Source organism: Eschrichtius robustus, chromosome 8 (genome assembly GCF_028021215.1).
Source record: "Eschrichtius robustus isolate mEscRob2 chromosome 8, mEscRob2.pri, whole genome shotgun sequence".
NCBI lineage: Eukaryota > Metazoa > Chordata > Mammalia > Artiodactyla > Eschrichtiidae > Eschrichtius > Eschrichtius robustus.
The window spans coordinates 78609072-78629681 of record NC_090831.1 but is presented as its reverse complement, the minus strand read 5'-3'; the positions used below and the strand labels follow the sequence as shown (position 1 = coordinate 78629681).

Here is a 20610-nt window from a genome sequence, read left to right as displayed (position 1 = left end):
TTGTGATTGCATCTCTTCCTTAAAGGGGAAAAGTGATAGAGGAGATAATTTGAGTTGACAAATAATCTCCGAACTTTCTTCCAGCTCAGCATTCTAGACAATACTTTCTTCAGCCAGGCTCATTATCAGAGCTGTCAAGCAATGAGCAAGTGAATTGATATTAATTTTATGTCATGTTTTCCCCCTGGATGTCTGGTAGAACTCTTACTGAGTAGTGTAATAACTAAATATAAGGAAAGGCAAGAGAAAAAAAAATTCACAGAACAGTCCATGGACCCCTGAGTAATTGGAATTTCACCGCTCTGTGCTGTTGAGGTGCTTCTTTCGTGGTGTCCTGAGAGCTGTTGTTAGATGGGTCAGGCCAGTTGCAGCCCCTGCAGATTAGGAAGTCCCACATATGCTCATCATCTGAGGCCAGAGCTCACGCCTGGTTCTGTGTCCTGTTGCTGTTAGGGCTGTGATGAGAGGTGCCCTCTACTTTGTCTTCTGAGCAGATTCATGATGCCTCACCTTTGTTATTCTTGCCCCTGGCAACAACACTGGAGTGTTATGTTGCCCAGGGGTGCGGAGGTTGGAGGGTGGTGACTTGGCTGTCCTACCGATGGCCTGTTGGCTTCCTCACTTTTCCCTTCCACCTGTAGCAGTGGGTAACTCGATGCAGACATGTGCACAAATGACGTCTGTTTCGGAGGTGTGTCTAGTGTGGCATTTTGCAGTACACAGACAGTCTTGATTGTCCTTACCTGCTGGGGGATCCAGTTTTGTGGTCAGAGTTTTCAGGAGTGGTAATAAGCCTGATTGGGACTGGAACTGGGATGTAAGGGTAGAATTTCTGTCTGTGTAGTACTTTATACAATCTAGGACTGTCCTGTTTATCAGGAAATGATGTTGCTTTGGCCTAAACCCAGTGGATAGATTGAGCACTTGCTATGTGCCAGGCTCTGTATTACATGCTTTGCATACATCAACTTCCAGTAGGACCCATCAGGTAGGTATTATTAATTATCTCCAAATTACATATGACAAACCTGAGGTTCAGGGTGATGGATGTTACCCAAGTTCTCCCAGCTAGGAATATTAGACTAGTGATAAAATCTTGAGCTCTTAACAGCTGCTATATGCTGCTTCCGAAAGCATTTCCCAGAGTGTTTGTATTCTCAAGATGTGACTAGGAGAAGGCTTTGACTCGGGGGCATTTTCATAAGCTTCTTATTTTTCATGGAGATGATTCTCTACTTTGTAAATTTCACAGATAATGAATGGTGATTAATTCTCATTAACCCTGGTTGAGGTATAGGTTTTCTTGCCTGGGGTGAAAGAAATACAGGTGTTGGGGGCAGTGGCTGGATGGAAAGAAACGTTTCAGACTCCAGTTGGATTTGAATCCCTTATGAAGTACCGCCAGGAGCCCAGGAGAGCCTTGGGTCAGGAAAATGGAAAGGGCCAAGTATGAAGTTCCTAAGAGACTCTCAATGTAACCTTCCTGAATGATGGTGACTGACACCATTTTTATGGTAGTATTTGGTTCATTTAAAAATGAGAACAGTAGAAATCTGGAGACATGAGGAGGCTAGCAGTTCAAGTCTGAGATCATCAGATATTTATCTTTAGTGTTCAGACAAAAAAGGGCAGATCCTGAAGGTAATCTGATAGCAATTGCCTGGTATGACCAGATGAGGAATGTGGCAGTTTCCAGGGGAGTTGATTGAAGCTGGGACACCAGCTGGGTGGTGGCATCTTTCTTAGTGTCTGGGAAGCCACAAGGAAGAATGGAGAGTCTGGAGCTTGTGTGTTCCAATGTGGTGTTTGAAGCAGGGAGGAAGGGCATGCCCACTGACTTTATCAGGAACACAGAGATAAGAAATTGCTTGATAAGGAACTGAAAGACTGGGTAGAGGTCAGATATAAACAGGTAAATATGGGGAGAACTGTTTCAATGGAGATGGTAATGAAGGCCAGGGGAGTGTTCTCCAAGGCCACCAGTGAGAAGGGAGGATGCCCAAGGAAGAGGTTCAGGCGCCTGACCTGCCAGATACTGAATCAGGCAGGCCACTCCCTGGGTGGGTGGGCAGAGTGCTGGGCTGCTATTTTCTCTGTGCTTTGGTGTCGTCCTCATCTAGTTCCTTCATCCTGGAAAAGCACACATTTAACATGTCCTATTTCTTTACCTGGATAGTAGTTAAACAGATGTTTGCTTTAAAATTATTCAGGAAACTCTATAGATACTTTTTGTGCACTTGTCTATATGTGTGTATATTGGAATTGAAAGATGAAAAAACAAAATGTGCCCAGGAGAGTCCCTGGCCACCAGTGCATGCCATGCTCTTAGCACCCAGGTTCTTTTGCCCATACACACAGCGCGGCCGCCAGCTTTCCATCCTGAGTGCAGACCTCGTGTTTCCCACGGATTTCCGCAGGATTGGAAAGCTAGGTGACCAGAGAGGCACAGAGGTGGCCGTTTTGTCACTAGATTCCTCTGCATGTCTCATTCACTGTAGTGGTCGTGGAGTCGGACTTTGTGAAGTACGAGGGCAAGTTTGAAAACCATGTGAGTGGGACCCTGGAGACGGCACTGGGGAAGGTCAAGCTGAACATTGGTGGCAAAGGCCTCGTGGAGAGTCAGTCCTCGTTTGGAAGCCTGAGGAAGCAGGAGCTGGACTTGCAGCGGCTCATTGGAGTTGCCCGGGAGAGGTAATGGGAATTCTGCTTGGCATTTTGGACTTTGACATGTCTCTCGTTTAAAGGTCGTTCTGTGAGACGTTGGCTAGAAGGGTGACGTTGGGATCTTGGCCAATCGGCAAACACTACCGAATGCCCATGTGCTGAGACTTGATGAGCAGTGCATCCTTTAGTCTGGACGTTGACTGTTCTTAGCCTGAGAGGGGAGACTTGGGAAGCATTTTAACAGGATGTTACTTCAGACAAATGTGTACTTTAAAGAAATCATACGATTTATAAAATACCAACAGTGAGAACGCTCTGTCCTACATTTCTGAATATTAATATCAGAAGTAGACAAATCCCCCTTCTGCCCTGGCTCTTTATGATTTTCTGATTAGGAAAAGGAGAAAGCAGGTGTGGGGCTTCAGGGGAAGAGCTGGTTTTTAACTCTGAAGTCTTAAAGAAAACCCCACGTTTATTCATTGCTTAGATTTCAGTAAATACATTTTACCCCAATGAAATGATAATACCTCATTATTTTTACCTTATGTTTATTTAACATTCCATAAGTAATTTTGCTGAGTGCCTACGATGTACCACATACTGTTCTACATGCTGGGGATGCTGCAGTGAACAGAATGCCAACATTTCTGCCCTATATTCTAGCGGGGAGAGACACAAAACATGCAACTAAGTGAAATATATAGTAGGTTGATGGTGCTCTCTGGAATGGAGAAAAATGTAGCAGAGAAGGGGGATAGAACATGCCAGGAATGGGGGCTATGATTTGAAAAGGTGGCCAGAGAAAGCATCCTGGAGAAGATGGCATCAGAGCAAAGACCTGAAGCTGGGGATGGGAGCGAGCATAGGAGTGTCCTGGGCAAGAAGGCTGTAGGCAGAGGTGGTGTGATTGGGGCTGAGTAAATAGGGCAAGGGCAGGTGAGGTCAGAGGGGGTAAAGGAACGGTAGCAGGTCCCGTAGGACCTTGAAGGCCACTGGAAAGACTAACTCTTCCTCGGAGTGAGGTGGGAAGCCACTGGAAGACTTTGAGAAGGGAAGTGACAGGATCTGACTTATGTTTTAGAAGGATCCTTCTGGCCGATGGGCTGAGGAGAGACTGGATGGGTGGGAGCTAGGAGTCCAATTGAGAGGTTATTGTAGTAATCCTGACAAGAGATGATATTTCCATTTGTACAGTAACATAGGTGCATTTTCATGTGTAATTTTATCACCCTTTTTCTTTTAAAATGGAAAATGTCAACCCAAATAAATTAAGAGAAAACTCACTTGTGTTAAGTATAGGTAGCTTATCTCCTCTTTTCCAGTGTTCTTAGGATTATATGAAATATAAAATAGGTTTGCTCATTGAATAAAATAATGTTTAAAAATTAATGAGTAAAAAATACCATAAAACTCATGTGTCAAGCATTTGGTGGGTGGATTTTGTACAGATATTGAGGATGCTTGGGCAACTGAAGTCTTCAAAACCCATTCAGCTCTCCACTAAGCTGATGCTTAATGGAGTTGAAAGACCATGGTTGTTATTTGACTATTGCCTCCTGGCACTTTCTAGAACTCCAGGACTCTACTGAGTTAGGACTCAGGCAGGAATTCCCTTTCTCGGTCAGAGAACTTTAAGCTCTCTCTCTGGTGACACCAGGTGGAAGGGACTGCCACCTCTTTCTCTGATAGTCATGACCTTAATTATCTTTTCTCTACCATTCTTCTTTGCTAGAGAGGCATTTTCCTTCTCTACGACAACACTGGAAAGATATTTGTTGTTTGTCTGAAAATGAAATTTAACTGGGGGTCTTATATTTTTATTTGCGAAGTCTGGCAAATAAGGGGGAAGAGGGACGGGAGGGCTGGCTGTTGCCTTAGTCTTTAGACAGCCCTCTATAGCATAATCCTCTTCTGCAGTCTTGTTATTTCTATTTGAAAAACCACAGTTTGGCAATGCTCTATAATCACGTTTCCCGTTATAGGTTTCTCAAACACTCTTCGTGATTCAGGTGTAGAAGATAGTGCCAATAGGAAGCATATGGGGAGAAGTCAGTGAGTAGAGATGGGAAAAAGTAGTCTCAGAGAAAGATGCTAGGGCCAGCAGTTAATAAGGGGGGCACAGGGAGAGAGGGAGGGGAAGGAGATAGGCATCTGCTGAGACCTACTGTGTGCCAGGCACTTTATAGACGTCATCTCATTTACTCTGCACAGCTGTCTCTTTTTAGGTTTGAGGATTTAAGGCTCAGGGAAGGAAGTGACTTGTTCTCAGTCCCGGAGCTCAATTTGGGTGCTGCAGCTGGGATTCATCCCAGGATTTTCTGGCTCCAAAACTCCTGTTCTTTCCTCTACATGATTCTTGAAGTGACTGTGAAGCAAAGGAATTGGCTGAGATAAAAGTAGTTAAAATTATAGCAGGAGATATAAAGGCAGAGGCATGAATCTGGGTCCCCAGTGAGGTTACCTAGGGGGTGTACAGTGTTCCAGGCGCTGTCCTGAACAAGCACATGTGCATAGCTGGTCTGCCCACCTGGAGGTGCCCACACTAGGGCATGAGATCACTTGGGGAGAGTTTAGACGTTCTGTTCTTTCTACAGGTGATTGGGAAAGGATGGCCCGGGTAGGGGAAGAGGGGTAGGGGCAACACCAGGAACATGGTAAAGAACAAATTTGAAGTCTAGAAATGGAAGAGGTATCTTATCACAGAGTCACCGCTTCCTTGTTTTGTTGCTAAGAGGTAAAGTTGAGCAACAGGGGAGAGAAGAGGAGGAAGACTTGACCATAGGATGGAGATCATGTAAAACTAACATTCTTGTTACTTCACGCTGGAATAATAAATTACAATCTACATGGTCTGCCTGTTTTTGGACTCCCACAACATCATCAGATTGATAAGGCTGGCTGTTTGACACATGTGTAGCCTTGGGAGTGGTGATTAGTAATGCTTAAGTACTGTCTTTCTGGAGGGCTTATCTGCCATCATTTTTATTTCAGGTCATTTAGATAAGTTGTCATCTGTATACAAGTGATTTTAGCCCTCGGCATTCAGAGTATTTGTTTTATTGTCAGTGAGATGTGTGCACATCTCAAAAACAAACTTCATCTGTCCTTAAAACAGGTGCGCTCATATATAACAGTTATGTAGCATTGTCAAGCATGAAGGCAATCCATAGGACCACAGGACTTACCTTTCCAGACACCTGGCCGTGACCCCTTTGAATGAGAGCTCTATGTTTATCTTAAAACATTCTTGATGGAAAACGGGCTAAGACCTTTCCATAATGACTCAGGTTCATGTTTTATACCTTAGATCCAGTATGATTCTGAGATAAACTCTTTAGTTTTTCCACCTTGTCTTCCATGGTCAGCTGCCATTTGTCAGTGCTTTGAGTATAACCGCCATACCCTCCGCATCTCTGCCACTGATTATTGCTTCTAATCTCCTAGTGTTTGAGGAAGTTTATTACCGGTAAATAACTTCTGCAGACATGGTAGGTCGCTTCTGTCCCTGCCAGGTATAGGTGGAATAGTTGACCTAGAGGCTCTTTGAGGGTTTTCTCTGGGCTAAATGTAGAAGCGAGTGGACTCCGAGTGCACACATCAGTTCCTGCCCCTGGAGTTCAGGGCCTTGGTTCCAGCTGATTTCCAGAGATGGTGCCATTTTGTGCTTTCCTGACTGTTTAGGGGTTAAGGGGGGGTGTTATGGTACAGGCAGATCCCACTTTCATTCTTTGGTGCATTGTAAGGCAAATTGTGGTAAAGAAAAGATTGCATTTTTCTATGAATACATGATAATTAGAAGTTTGGTTCTTCATTAAGAATTCTAACATAGGGGGCTTCCCTGGTGGCGCAGTGGTTGAGAATCTGCCTGCCAATGCAGGGGACACGGGTTCGAGCCCTGGTCTGGGAGGATCCCACATGCCGAGGAGCAACTAGGCCCGTGAGCCACAACTACTGAGCCTGCGCATCTGGAGCCTGTGCTCCGCAACAAGAGGGGCTGCGACAGTGAGAGGCCCGCGCACCGCGATGAAGAGTGGCCCCCACTCGCTGCAACTAGAGAAAGCCCTCGCACAGAAATGAAGACCCAACACAGCCAAAAATAAATAAATAAATAAATAAATAAAATTAAAAAAAAAAAAAGAAAATAAACTTGTTAAAAAAAAAAAAAGAATTCTAACATAAATTATATGAAACTAATATATCATGCAAGCAATGGTATGGCAATGATGAACCTTCATAATTATTTAAAATATTTTAAAATTACACCCGCAAAGTCTTACTATATCTGAATGTTTACAAATTGTACAAGTTTTACACCCAAGAAAAAATTTTAAATGCTCCTATTTGTTATGGCCCACATTTGACCTCTAAAGTTACCACAATAGCTTTCTTGAGTGAAATTTCAATGTGCCATCAACTCTTTATTTAGGAGTATTTTGAGGGGAGGGATTTGGGGGCCTATCTCTTTCTTTTTTATTTTTTTTAAAAATTTATTTATTTATTTATATTTTATTTTTGGCTGTGTTGGGTCTTCGTTTCTGTGCGAGGGCTTTCTCCAGTTGCAGCGAGCAGGGGCCACTCTTCATCGCGGTGCGCAGGCCTCTCACCGTCGCGGCCTCTCCCGTTGTGGAGCACAGGCTCCAGACGCGCAGGCTCAGTAGTTGTGGCTCACGGGCTTAGTCGCTCCACGGCATGTGGGATCTTCCCAGACCAGGGCTCGAACCCGTGTCCCCTGCATTGGCAGGCAGATTCTTAACCACTGCGCCACCAGGGAAGCCCCTATCTCTTTCTTGAAAAAAAAAAAAACCATGCAGCAAAGTTATAACTGGTCTTTTCTACTTGATATCTTTCCCTGTGGCCAGCAGATTTTTTTTAAAATTTATTTATTTTATTTATTTATTTTTGGCTGCGTTGGGTGTTTGTTGCTGCATGTGGGCTTTCTCTAGTTGCGGCGAGCGGGGGCTACTCTTTGTTGCGGTGCATGGGCTTCTCATTGCGGTGGCTTCTCTTGTTGCAGAGCATGGACTCTAGGTGCACGGGCTTCAGTAGTTGTGGCCGGTGGGCTCAGTAGTTGTGGCTCGCAGGCTCTAGAGTGCAGGCTCAGTAGTTGTGGCGCTCGGGCTTAGTTGCTCCGTGGCATGTGGGGTCTTCCCAGTCCAGAGCTCAAACCTGTGTCCCCTGCATTGGCAGGCGGATTCTTTTTTTTTTTTAAATCTATTTATTTATTTACTTTTGGCTGCGTTGGGTCCTCGTTGCTGTGCGTGGGCTTTCTCTAGTTGCGGCGAGTGGGGGCTGCTCTTCTTTGCGGTGCGCCGGCTTCTCATTGCGGTGGCTTCTTTTTTTGTTGCGGAGCATGGGCTCTAGGCACGTGGGCTTCAGTAGTTGTGGCACGTGGGCTCAGTAGTTGTGGCTCGCGGGCTCTAGAGCGCAGGCTCAGTAGTTGTGGCACACGGGCTTAGTTGCTCCGCGGCATGTGGGATCTTCCCAGAGCAGGGCTCGAACCCGTGTCCCCTGCATTGGCAGGCGGATTCTTAACCACTGCGCCACCAGGGAAGCCCGGCAGGCGGATTCTTAACCACTGCGCCACCAGAGAAGTCCCCAGCAGATGGTTTGAAGTGATTCTGTTTACCTTTGCGCTCAATTCAGTGCTGGCACCATCTTTAAAAAAATTTTTATTTTGTATTGGAGTATAGTTGATTTACAATGTTGTGTTAGTTTCTGGTGTACAACAAAATGATTCACTTATATATATACATATATCTGTTCTTTTTCAAATTCTTTTCCCATTTAGATTATTACAGAATATTGAGTAGAGTTCCCTTTGCTATACAGTGGTCCTTGTTGGTTATCTATTTTAAATATAGTGGCTTGTATATGTCAATCCCGAACTCCCAGTTTATCCCCGCCCCCTTCCTCTTTGGTAACCATAAGTTTGTTTTCTAAGTCTGTGAGTCTGTTTCTGTTTTGTAAATAAGTTCATTTGTATCATTATTTTTAGCTTCCGTATATAAGCAATATCATATACTTGTCTTTCTCTGTCTGACTTACTTTACTTAGTATGATAATCTCTAGTTGCATCCATGTTGCTGGAAATGGCATTATTTTGTTCTTTTTTATGGCTGAGTAATATTCTATTTATGTGTATGTGTGTGTGTATATATATATATATATATACACCACATCTTCTTTATCCATTCCTCTGTTGATGGACATTTAGGTTGCTTCCATGTCTTGGCTATCGCCAATAGTGCTGCAATGAACATTGGGGTGCATATATCTTTTCGAATTATGGCTTTCTCTGGATATATGCCCAGGAATGGATTGCTGGATCATATGGTAGTTCTATTTTTAGTTTTTAAGGAACCTCCATACTGTTCTCCACAGTGGTTTTACCAATTTACCTTCCTACCAATAGTGTAGGAGGGTTCTCTTTTCTCCACACCCGCTCCAGCATTTATTTTTGGTAGTTTTTTTGATGATGGCCATTCAGACTGTTGTGAGGTGGTACCTCTTTGTAGTTTTAATTTGAATTTCTCTAATAATTAGTAACATTGAGCATCTTTTCATGTGCCTCTTCGCCATCTGTGTGTCTTCTTTGGAGAAAGGTCTATTTAGGTCTTCTCCCCATTTTTTTATTGGGTTGTTTGTTTTTTTAATATTGAACTGCATGAACTGTTTGTATATTTTGGAGATTAATCCCTTGTCGGTCGCTTCATTTGCAAATATTTTCTCCCATTCTGAGGGTTGTCTTTTCGTTTTGTTTATAGATTCCTTTGCTGTGCAAAAGCTTTTGAGTTTAATTAGGTCCCATTTGTTTATTTTTGTGTTTATTTCCATTACTGTAGGAGACGGATCCAAAAAGATACTGATGTGATTTATTTCAAAGAGTGTTCTGCCTATGTTTCCCTCTAAGAGTTTTAAAGCATTCAGCCTTACATTTAGGTCTTTAATCCATTTTGAGTTTATTTTTGTGTATAGTGTTAAGGAGTGTTCTAATTGCATTCTTTTACATCTAGTTTTCCAGTTTTCTCAGCATCACTTATTGCAGAGACTGTCTTTTTCTCCATTGTATGTTCTTGCCTCCTTTGTCATAGATTAGTTGACCATAGGTGCATGGGTTTATCTCTGGACTTTCTATCCTGTTCCATTGATCTATATTTCTGTTTTTGTGCCAGTACCATATTGTCTTGATGACTGTAGCTTTGTAGTATAGTCTGCAGTCAGGGAGTCTGATTCCTCCAGCTCCACTTTTTTCCCTCAAGACTGCTTTGGCTATTCGGGGTCTTTTGTGTCTCCATACAAATTTTAAAACTTTTTGTTCTAGTTCTGTGAAAAATGCCATTGGTAATTTGATGGGGCTTGCATGGAATCTGTAGTTTGCCTTGGGTGGTATAGTCATTTCGACAGTATTGATTCTTCCAGTCCAAAAACATGGTATATCTTTTCGTCTGTGTCATCTTCGATTTCTTTCATCGGTGTCTTATAGTTTTCTGAGTACAGGTCTTTTGCCTCCTTAGGTAAATTTATTCCTAGGTATTTTATTCTTTTTGATGTGATGGTCAGTGAGATTGTTTCCTTAATTTCTTTTTCTGATCTTTCAGTGTTAGTGATAGAAATACAACAGATCTCTGTGCGTTAATTTTGTATCCTGCAACTTTACTGAATTCATTGATGAGCTCTAGTAGTTTTTTGGTAGCATCTTTAGGATTTTCTGTGTATAGCATCATGTCATCTGCAAACAGTGACAGTTTTACTTCTTCCTTTCCAGTTTGGATTCCTTTTATTTCTTTTTCTTCTCTGATTGCTGTGGCTAGGACTTCCAAAACTTTGTTGAATAGAAGTGGCGAGAGTGGACATCCTTGTCTTGTTCCTGATCTTAGAGAAGTGCTTTCAGCTTTTCACCATTGAGAATGATGTTAGCTGTGGGTTTGTCATATATGGCCTTTATTATGTTGAGCTAGGTTCCCTCTATACCCACTTTCTGGAGGTTTTTTTTTTTTTTTATCATAAATGGGTGTTGAATTTTGTCAAAAGCTTTTTCTGCATCCATTGAGATGATCATATGGTTTTTATTCTTTAATTTGTTAATATGGTGTATCACATTGATTCATTTGCATATACTGAAGAATCTTTGCATCCCTAGGATAAATCCCACTTGTTCATGGTGTATGATCCTTTTAATGTATTGTTGGATTTGGCTTGCTAGTATTTTGAGGATTTTTTTAGTCTGTGTTCATCAGTGATATTGGTCTGTAACTTTCTTTTTGTGTGGTAGCTTTTGTTTTGGTATCAGGGTGATGGTGGCCTTGTAGAATGAGCCTGGGCATGTTCCTTCCTCTACAATTTTTTGGAAGAGTTTCAGAAAGATAGGTGTTAACTCTTCTCTAAATGTTTGATAGAATTCACCTGTGAAGCCATCTGGTCCTGGACTTTTGTTTGTTGGAAGTTTTTAAATCACAGTTTCAGTTTCAGTACTTGTAATTTGTCTGTTCATATTTTGTATTTCTTCCTATTTCAGTCTTGGAAGGTTTTGCTTTCCTAAGAATTTTCCATTTCTTCTCGGTTGTCCATTTTATTGGCGTATAGTTGCTTGTAGTAGTCTTATGATCCTTTGTATTTCTGTGGTGCCTGTTGTAACTTCTTTATCATTTCCTTTTTTTCTTTCTTTTTTTTTGTTTTGGCTGCTTTGGGGCTTCGTTGCTGCACACTGGCTTTCTCTAGTTGTGGCACACGGGGGCTACTCTTTATTGTGGTTTGTGGGTTTCTCATTGTGGTGGCTTCTCGTTGCAGAGCATGGGCTCTAGGAACGCGGGCTTCAGTAGTTGCAGCACGTGGGCTCAGTAGTTGTGGCATGCGGGCCCTGGAGCATGCAGACTTCAGTTGTTGCGGTGTGTGGGCCCAGTAGTTGTGGCCCACGGGCTCTGGGGTGCATGGGCTTCAGTAGTTGCGGTGCACGGGCTCAGTAGTTGTGGCTCATGGGCTCTAGAGCACAGGCTTAGTAGTTGTGATGCATGGGCTTAGTTGCTCCGTGGCATGTGGGATCTTCCTGGATCAGGGATCGAACCCTTGTTCCCTGCATTGGCAGGTGGATTCTTAACTGTGGTGCCACCAGGGAAATCCCTCCTTTTTCATTTCTAGTTTTATTGATTTGAGCCCTCTCTTTTTCTTTTTCTTGCTGAGTCTGGCTAAAGGTTTATCAGTTTTATTTATCTTCTCAAAGAACCGGCTTTTAGTTTCATTGATCTTTTGTATTGTTTTCTTTGTCTCTAGTTCATTTATTTATGCTTTGATCTTTCTGATTTCTTTCTTTCTACTAACTTTGGGTTTTGTTTGTTCTTCTTTGTGTAGTTGCTTTAGGTGTAAGTTTAGGTTGTTCATTTGTGATTTTTCTTGTTTTCTGAGGTAAGATTGTATTGCTATAAACTTCCCTCTTAGAAGTACTTTTGCTGCATCCCATCGGTTTTGGATCGATGTGCTTTCGTTGTCATTTGTCTCTAGGTATTTTTTGATTTCCTCTTTGATTTCTTCAGTGATACATTGGTTGTTCAGTAACATTGTTTAGCCTCCATGTGTTTGTATTTTTTTTACAGTTTTTTTTCCTGTTATTGATATCTAGTCTCATAGCGTTATGGTCAGAAAAGAGCTTGATGTGATTTCAGTTATCTTAAATTTACTGAAGCTTGATTTGTGGCCCAAGATGTGCTCTATCCTGGAGAATGTTCCATGTGTACTTGAGAAGAAAGTGTATACTGCTGATTTGGGATGGAATGCTCTATAAATATCAATTAAGTCCATCTGGTGTAATGTGTCATTTAAGGCCTGTTTCCTTATTGATCTTCTGTCTGTATGATCTGTCCATTGGTGTAAGTGGGATGTTAAAGTCCCTCACTTTAACACCTGTTGATTTCCCCTTTTATGGCTGTTAGCATTTGGCTTATGTATTGAGGTCCTCCTATGTTGGGTTCATATATATTTACAATTGTTATATCTTCTTCTTGGGTTGATCCCTTGATCATTATGTAGTGTCCTTCTTTGTGTCTTGTAATAGTCTTTATTTTAAAGTCTGTTTTGTCTGATATGAGAATTGCTGCTCCAGCTTTCTTTTGATTTCCATTTGCATGGAATATGTTTTTCCATCCCCTCACTTTCAGTCTGTATGCGTCCCTAGGTCTGAAGTGGGTCTCTTGTAGACAGCATATATATGGGTGTTGTTTTTGTATCCATTCAGCAAGCCTGTGTCTTTTGGTTGGAGCATTTAATCCATTCACGTTTAAGGTAATTATCGATATGCATGTTCCTATTACCATTTTCTTAATTGTTTTGTGTTTGTTATTGTAGGTCTTTTCCTTCTCTTGTGTTTCCTGCCTAGAGAAGTTCCTTTAGCATTTGTTGTAAAGCTGGTTTGGTGGTGCTGAATTCTCTTAGCTTTTGCTTGTCTGTAAAGCTTTTGATTTCTCCATCAAATCTGAATGAGAGCTTTGCTGGGTAGAGTCTTCTTGGTTGTAGTTTCTTCCCTTTCATCACTTTAAATATATCGTAACACTCCCTTCTTGCCTGCAGAGTTTGTGCTGAAAAATCAGCTGATAATCTTATGGGAATTCCCTTGTATGTTATTTGTTGCTTTTCCCTTGTTTCTTTTAATATTTTCTCTTTGTCTTTAATTTTTGTCAGTTTGATTACTATGTATCTCTCTTCTTTTTTTTTTTTTTTTTTACCAGCACTAAGTCAAGTTCTTTTCTTCCCAGAAGTGATGGCTAATGGGAGGGGAGGGTGAGAAGAGGAAGACTGAAAGAGCCAGAGAGAGGGAGGAGATGGGAAGAGAGGGGACAGTAGACCACTGTTCTATGAAGTCTCAGGACGCAAGTGCTCAAGGTAAAAAAGAGTCCTGGAAAATCATCCACAGCTGTGGGAACCATCTTGGTTTCTTTCTGTATATAAGTGCTTGGGGGAAAAAGGCTGCTGTGCTGCTGCTGCATTAAATAGTTATGTACATCGCAGAGAGTCCCAGGCCTTGGGCAGGCAGGGAGGGGGGTCATTTCATCAGGGGCCGAGTTTTATCATCATCTCTGCACTGGTGGGGCTTTGTAATTTTTCACCTCTGCCATGTACTTGGCCCATGCATCACCTTTACTTGTTAATACCTCATTCTCCGTCTTCTTCTTGGCTGCTATTCCTGTCTTCAGGGCTAGTTTGTTCCCGCCTCTGCGCTTGCCCATGAAGCTGAGCTTGGGCTCTGGGCTGCCCTTCCTCTTCAGATCCCCAGGATCCGTGGTGGCGGCGGTGGCCGGCTGGTCGGGTCGCTGTGGGCCTGGGGGTGGCTCCTCCTGCCACTGCCGCTGCTCCTCCTCCATCTTTCACTTGAACAGCTCCAGGAAGCTGCTGCTGTTGGTGAACGAGTTCACACCGTCCGACACTGGGCTCAAACCTCTGCCCGACACTTCATCCTCCCCGCTCTCGGGCAACGTCCTGGGCCCCAACTCAGCCCATTGGCTCTCGCTGCCACCGCCGCCTGCGGGGCCTGGTGCCTCCCGGCCTGGAGGCTCCACCCGTCTCCCTCGGGCAGCCATTTTGTCACCAGGTGCCATGCAAAGGACTCTGGGGAGGCCACTCTGGCCCTGCACTTGGAGCCCAACTTGCCTCGTCCTGGGCAATGCATCTGATTACTATGTGTCTTGGCATTTTCCTTCCTGGATTTATATTGCCTGGGATCCTGCGCTTCCTGGACTTGGACTGTTTTCTTTCCCATGTTATGGAAGTTTTCAGCCATTATCTCTTCAAATATTTTCTTAGGCCCCTTCTCTCTCTCTTCTTCTGGGACCCCAATAATGCGAATGTTGGTGCATTTACTGTTGTCCCAGACGTCTTAGATTGTCTTCATTTCTTTTCTTTTTTTAAAAGAAAAGTATTTATTTATTTATTTGGCTGTGCTGGGTCTTAGCTGCTGCATGCGGGATCTTCGTTGCTGTGTGCGAGATCTTTTTAGTTGCTGCAAGCGGGATCTAGTTCCCTTACCAGGGATCGAACCCAGGCCCTCCGCACTGGGAGTGTGGAGTCAACCACTGGACCACGAGGGAAGTCCCTGTCTTCATTTCTTTTCATTCTTTTTTCTTTATTCTGTTCTGCAGCAGTGATTTCCACCATTCTGTCTTCCAGTTTACTTATCCATTCTTCTGCCTCATTTATTCTGCTATTGATTCCTTCTAGTGTATTTTTCATTTCAGTTATTGTATTATTCATCTCTGTTTGTTTGTTCACTAGATCTTCTAGCTCTTTTTTAAACATTTCTTGTATCTTGTTGGTTGGTGCCTCCATTCTTTTTCCAAGATCTTGGATCATCTTTACTATCATTACTCTGAATTCTTTTTCGGGTAGATTGCAGCTGTTCCTCTGGGGTTTTATCTTATTCCTTCACATGGGACATATTCCTCTGCCATCTCATTTTGTCTAACTTTCTGTGATTGAGGTTTCTGTTCCGCAGTCTGCAGAGTTGTAGTTCTTGCTTCTGCTGTCTGCCCCCTGGTGGATAAGGCTGGTCTAAGAGGCTTGTGCAGGCTTTCTGATGGGAGGGACTGGTTCCTGCCCACTGGTGGGTGGAACTGGGTCTTGTCTCTCAGGTGGGCAGGGCTGTTTCAAGGGGTATGTTTAGTGGGCACCTGTGGGCTCAGGAAGACTTTAGGCAGCCTGTCTGCTGATGGGTGGGGCTGTGTTCCTCCCCTGTTGGTTGGTTGGCCTGAGGCATCCCAGTAGGCTGTTGGGTGGCGCTAGGTCTTGGTGAGAAAATGGCCACCTCCAGGAGGGCTCACGCCAATGAGTGCTTCCCAGAACTACTGCCACCAGTGCCTTTGTGCCCACAGTGAGCCATAACTGCCCCCCACCTCTGCAGGAGACCATCCAATACCAGCAGGTAGATCTAGCCTAGGCTCCTATGAGGTCCCTGCTTTTTCCCCTGGGTCCTGGTGCCCACAAGATCTTGTGTGCACCCTCCAAGAGTGGAGTTGCTGTTTTCCCCAGTCATGTGGAATTCCTGCGATTAAACCCCTCTGGCCTTCACAGCTAGATGCTCTGGGGGCTCCTCCTCCCAATGCCAGACCCCCAGGCTGGAGAGCCTGATGTGAGGCTCAGAACTTTCACTCCTTTGGGAGAACCTCTGCAATATAATTATTTTCCAGTTTGTGGATTGCCTACCCAGGGGGTGTGAGATTTGATTTTATCGCAATTATGCCCCTCTTACTGTCTTGTTGTGGCTTCTTCTTTGTCTTTTGATGTAGGATATCTTTTTTGGTAGGTTCCAGTGGTTTTATGTCAATGGTTGTTCAGCAGTTAGTTGTGATTTTGGTGTTTTCATGAGAGGAGGTGTGCTCACATCCTTCTCTGACACCATTATTTTTATTTTTATTTTTTTAATGTCTTTATTGGAGTATAATTGCTTTACAGTGTTGTGTTAGTTTCTGCTGTATAACAAAGTGAATCAGCTATATGCATATGCATATCCCCATATCCCCTCCCACTTGTATCTCCCTCCACCCTCCTTATCCCACCACCCTAGGTGGTTGCAAAGCACTGAGTTGATCTCCCTGTGCTATGCGGCTGCTTCCCACTAGCTATCTATTTTACATTTGGTAGTGTATATATGTCAGTACTACTCTTTCACTTCATCCCAGCTTACCCTTCCCCCTCCCTGTGTACTCAAGTCCATTCTCTGTCTGTGTCTTTATTCCTGTCTTGACCCTAGGTTCATCAGAACCATTTTTTAAATAATTCCATATATATGTGTTAGCATACGGTATTTGTTTTTCTCTTTCTAACTTACTTCACTCTGTATGACAGACTCTAGGTCCATCCACCTCACTACAGATAACTCAGTGTCGTTTCTTTTTATGGCTGAGTAATACGCCATTGTACGTATGTGCCCCATCTTCTTTATCCTTTCATCTGTTGATGGACACTTATGTTGCTTCCATGTCCTGGCTATTGTAAATAGAGCTGCAATGAGCATTGTGGTACATGACTCTTTTTGAATTATGGTTTTCTCAGGGTATATGCCCAGCAGTGAGATTGCTGGGTCATATGGTAGTCTATTTTTAGTTTTTTAAGGAACTTCCATACTGTTCTCCATAGTGGCTGTACCAATTTACATTCCCACCAACAGTGCAAGAGGGTTTCCTTTTCTCCACACCCTCTCCAGCATTTATTGTTTGTAGATTTTTTGATGATGGCCATTCTGACCAGTGACACCATTATTTTTAATAGATTTTGTGCCTAACAATTTAAAGACCTCTGGCCACATGTACTTGGAGAACAAGAGTTTCCTGAATCTTGGTCTTTTGCTTATTCTCTTATTTCTTTGTTTCTCCCCAGGGGCAGCCTTTAAGTAGTCAAAATAAACCAGGTGAAGGCATCTGGGGGTCTGGGCGTATCAGTGTCAATCAGCACCTTTTCCTGCTCTTCTCTTGGTGTTAGTGTTGGTGGTAATTGTAGGCTGACTAGTAAACTTCAGGCTTATATTTTTTTTAATGAAAAAAATTGGTTGTGGAAACATAGAAGTATATAACAAACACTAATAAACCACCTCCCCCAACTCCTGGCTTAAAAAAGATATATATTTTTTAAACCGAGACATAGGAACCATCTTTTTCTGCCTTCACCGCCCAGGATTTTGTTACTAAAATGGGATTCTTGTTCCCAAGGAGTTTATGTGAGAATTAAATGAGGACATATAAACAAAGCATGGCACATGGCAGGTTCTCAAAAATTGTAGCTATTAGTGTGAACACTTCCATAATTATTGCTATTCTGACTAGCCCCCAATAGAGCCTGGTTACAGAAGCTGGGAAAGGTCAGAGCTGTGGGAAGGTAAGGGGTAACTTAGCATTTGGTGATGGGGCAGGAGAGGCAGTTTCAGAATGAAGCCCTTGGGGTTTCTGATGCTGACGTCTTGGAGCCCTTGTTTCGCTCGTCTGTGGAGGGGAGGCAGGCAGCCGTGTGGTCTGCATCGTGAACCCCGCCATGGAAGGACTCACTACCTTCAGTGAGTCACAGAGGCTCTGGTTCTTGCATGCGGCAGCAGGCTGTCTTCTCCCCAAATGAAAGTGGACCCAGACATGTGCTGTGCCTCAGGAAAGTCTGGAAAGCACGTAGGCTGTTCTCTCAGAATGTTTCGTTTGTCACAGGAGATGCTTGTTCAGTTCTTGAATCAAGATGTAAGAAGCTCTTGAGCAATATCAGTAACATATTAATGGGCCCTGCCTCTCGTCATATTCTTTTTGGGAAGAGCAACAGTGAAGCTCTCAAGGCCCCACCAAATCCACTCTTTTTTAAAGATGTCTTCCTGAGACCCCCAGGCCACATCCATCTCTGTGATGTCTGAAAGTCAGTCAGTTTATTGCTGCTTTTTAAATTTTCCCCTAGATTATTCTGTGTCCTGGTTTGGGTTTTAGTTCTCAGGATTGGGAGCTTCTGAAAGGCTGTTTGACCTTCTATTGTTTTTATCTGAGCTGAACCCCTCCTGTGGGAGAGAGGGCCTTCTGAGCATTCTTTCCAATATTCGATCCCAGGAGTAGTTTTTGCCTTTTTACAGAAATCATCCTGTCCTACGAGCTTTATTGTGAAAGGCTACTTCAGATCTTTTTGGAACTAGGTAGGATTTAAGTCATAAGGAGAGACATTCGCGTACTGTTTTCTTCTAAGGTTGATAGACATTATTTCATCAAATCCAAGATTTCATCCATCGTAAGAAGCACCACTATTTTATGTACCACTAAGAAAGAACCCTGCCAACTAAACCATGTCATTTGAAAAGCATCCTGAATTCAGAGATGTGAAAAAAATGTGTGTTTTAAAATTGACAAGCTGTGTGATGTATTGATACAAAACTGTGTTGGCTGGAATGAGTCAGGAGTTAAGAGTTCAGGCGAGCAGATGTTTATTCCACCAGGGCTTTCACATCATGTCTGACGCCCATCACTGAACTTCTTGTCTCTCTATACCCACTTTGCTGCCCGACTCCCTCCGAGGTGCCGGTTGCTGCAGCATTAAGTCCAGTTATCTCAGCCAGAAATCTGAGCATCAGACGGAGCTCATTCCCTCCTTTCCCTGCCGTACCTAGTCTCCCGCTAGTTGCTTCTGCCTCCTGAATATCTGTCCTGCCTGTTCCCAGTGCCCCAGCCTCACAGCCATTGCCCTGGTGCAGGTTTCCACCGTCTGTCACCTGGATGTCCCGGGAGTCTCCCGGCTGGTCCCTCTGCACTCACTTGATTCTCTGCACGGCAGCCCATCGGGTTGTGTCCCTGCCTGGCACGTGCCCTTCTGTGGTCTTCACTGTCCTGGGCTGACATCCGCGCCCTCCTCTCCTCGCACACTCCAGACCAGTCGCCTGAACGTATTTCAATCCCGGGCGTCGACGCCCCAGGCTCTCTCTCACCTCCTAGCCCTGTCTGAAGGCTCCATCACTCCCATCCGCACAGGCACACAGAGTCCACATGCAGACTCCATCCCTCTGCTTCACCTGGCCAGCAACTCAGATGTGCTCTCATTTCCTTCAGCAGCCATGTCACCCCATGGTTTCCCTACAGGGGCACCAACTCCGTTGTGGGGTAGCACTCGTCATCACTGCCTGATTCTGTGTCTGCATCCCTCCTGGAACATCCTCTTTTGCTCACCTTTGCACCCACACGGTGCCTGCAGTACAGTCAGCACCGTTGGGTTGGAAGAATACTTGCTTCATCTTCATTTTACATCTGAGATGCAGAGGATAATTAATTTGCCTGGACTCGAGATGGAAGCCCAGGTCCACAGAACACATCATTTTTCCATCCAGCTGTGGATGCACAGAGCTTGAAAGGCAAAACCTGGCCCACAGGCTCCTGCGTGAGCTCAACTCCCTGCATCAGCCTCATTCGGTTTTATCATCTCTCAGACCTGCTGCATCTGCAGGTGGCAGTGAATTAGTTACTCCATCTGAAAAGCTGAAAGTCTGAAAGTCTGTAATGGCTTAGTCCTTTTTCTCCTTTCTCTCCCTGGTTGTGAGTGAGTGAGATAAGGTACTGAATAGACGGCAGTGTGCACAGAGGTGAGGGTGACCCCGTCACTTTGCTAATAATGTGTGCTTAGCATTGTGCCCCGATTTTGATGATTTTTTAAAAATTTATTTTTATTTATTTATTTATTTATTTTTGGCTGTGTTGGGTCTTCGTTTCTGTGCGAGGGCTTTCTCCAGTTGCGGCGAGCGGGGGCCACTCTTCATCGCGGTGCGCGGGCCTCTCACTATCGCGGCCTCTCTTGTTGCGGAGCACAGGCTCCAGACGCGCAGGCTCAGGAGTTGTGGCTCACGGGCCCAGTTGCTCCGCAGCATGTGGGATCCTCCCAGACCAGGGCTCGAACCTGCGTCCCCTGCATTGGCAGGCAGATTCTCAACCACTGCGCCACCAGGGAAGCCCCCCGATTTTGATTTTTTTCAGGCAGTTTACGGTCCTGAAGTCACAGCCCTGTGACACAGAGCAGGGTTTCCCTCACCATGTGGAAGTGGAGCCCCAGGGCAGAGCAGCTCAAGTTTCTAGAGACTTCCTGGCCCTGGCTCCAGCTCCAGGTGGATCATCTCTGGTGGGTGTGTGGGAAGTTCCTTTTATGGTTGAAATGGAGACTTTGTTGGTGGGAAGGAGCCAGCCGGTGGTGGCTGCTTGGGTTTCCAGGAGGATCCGCTGCTAGTCTCTGGGGAGCTTTCCCAGGAGGGTTGAGCAGAGAGGCTGCTTGTTCGTTCTCAAGCACACATGAAGCACCTTCTGTGTACAGGGCCCAGAGGAAGTCAAGGAGGGAGACGGAAGATGGAAAGACATAGGGCTTCGGGGTTGGATAGGCTCAGCTGCATTCTCCTTCTGGCCCTGGTCAGCCGTGTGCCTTTGGGTCACTGGCTCACGAGCTCTCTCTGCTTCTGTCCCTCTGTAAAATAAAGGT

General features: G+C 44.3%; 1 protein-coding gene and 1 pseudogene across 2 annotated transcripts in view; one reads left to right on the top strand and one right to left on the bottom strand.

The window, feature by feature from the left end:
• GSDME (gasdermin E) overlaps window positions 1–20610 on the top strand; it is a 76486-nt gene that overhangs the window by 20587 nt on the left and 35289 nt on the right. For both annotated transcript variants that reach the window (XM_068550011.1, XM_068550010.1), the window contains exon 3: window positions 2499–2691. In XM_068550011.1, coding sequence (XP_068406112.1) covers window positions 2499–2691 — 193 coding nt within the window. The remainder of the gene's footprint in view (window positions 1–2498; window positions 2692–20610) is intronic.
• On the bottom strand, window positions 13694–14228 carry LOC137768800 (telomerase RNA component interacting RNase pseudogene; annotated as a pseudogene).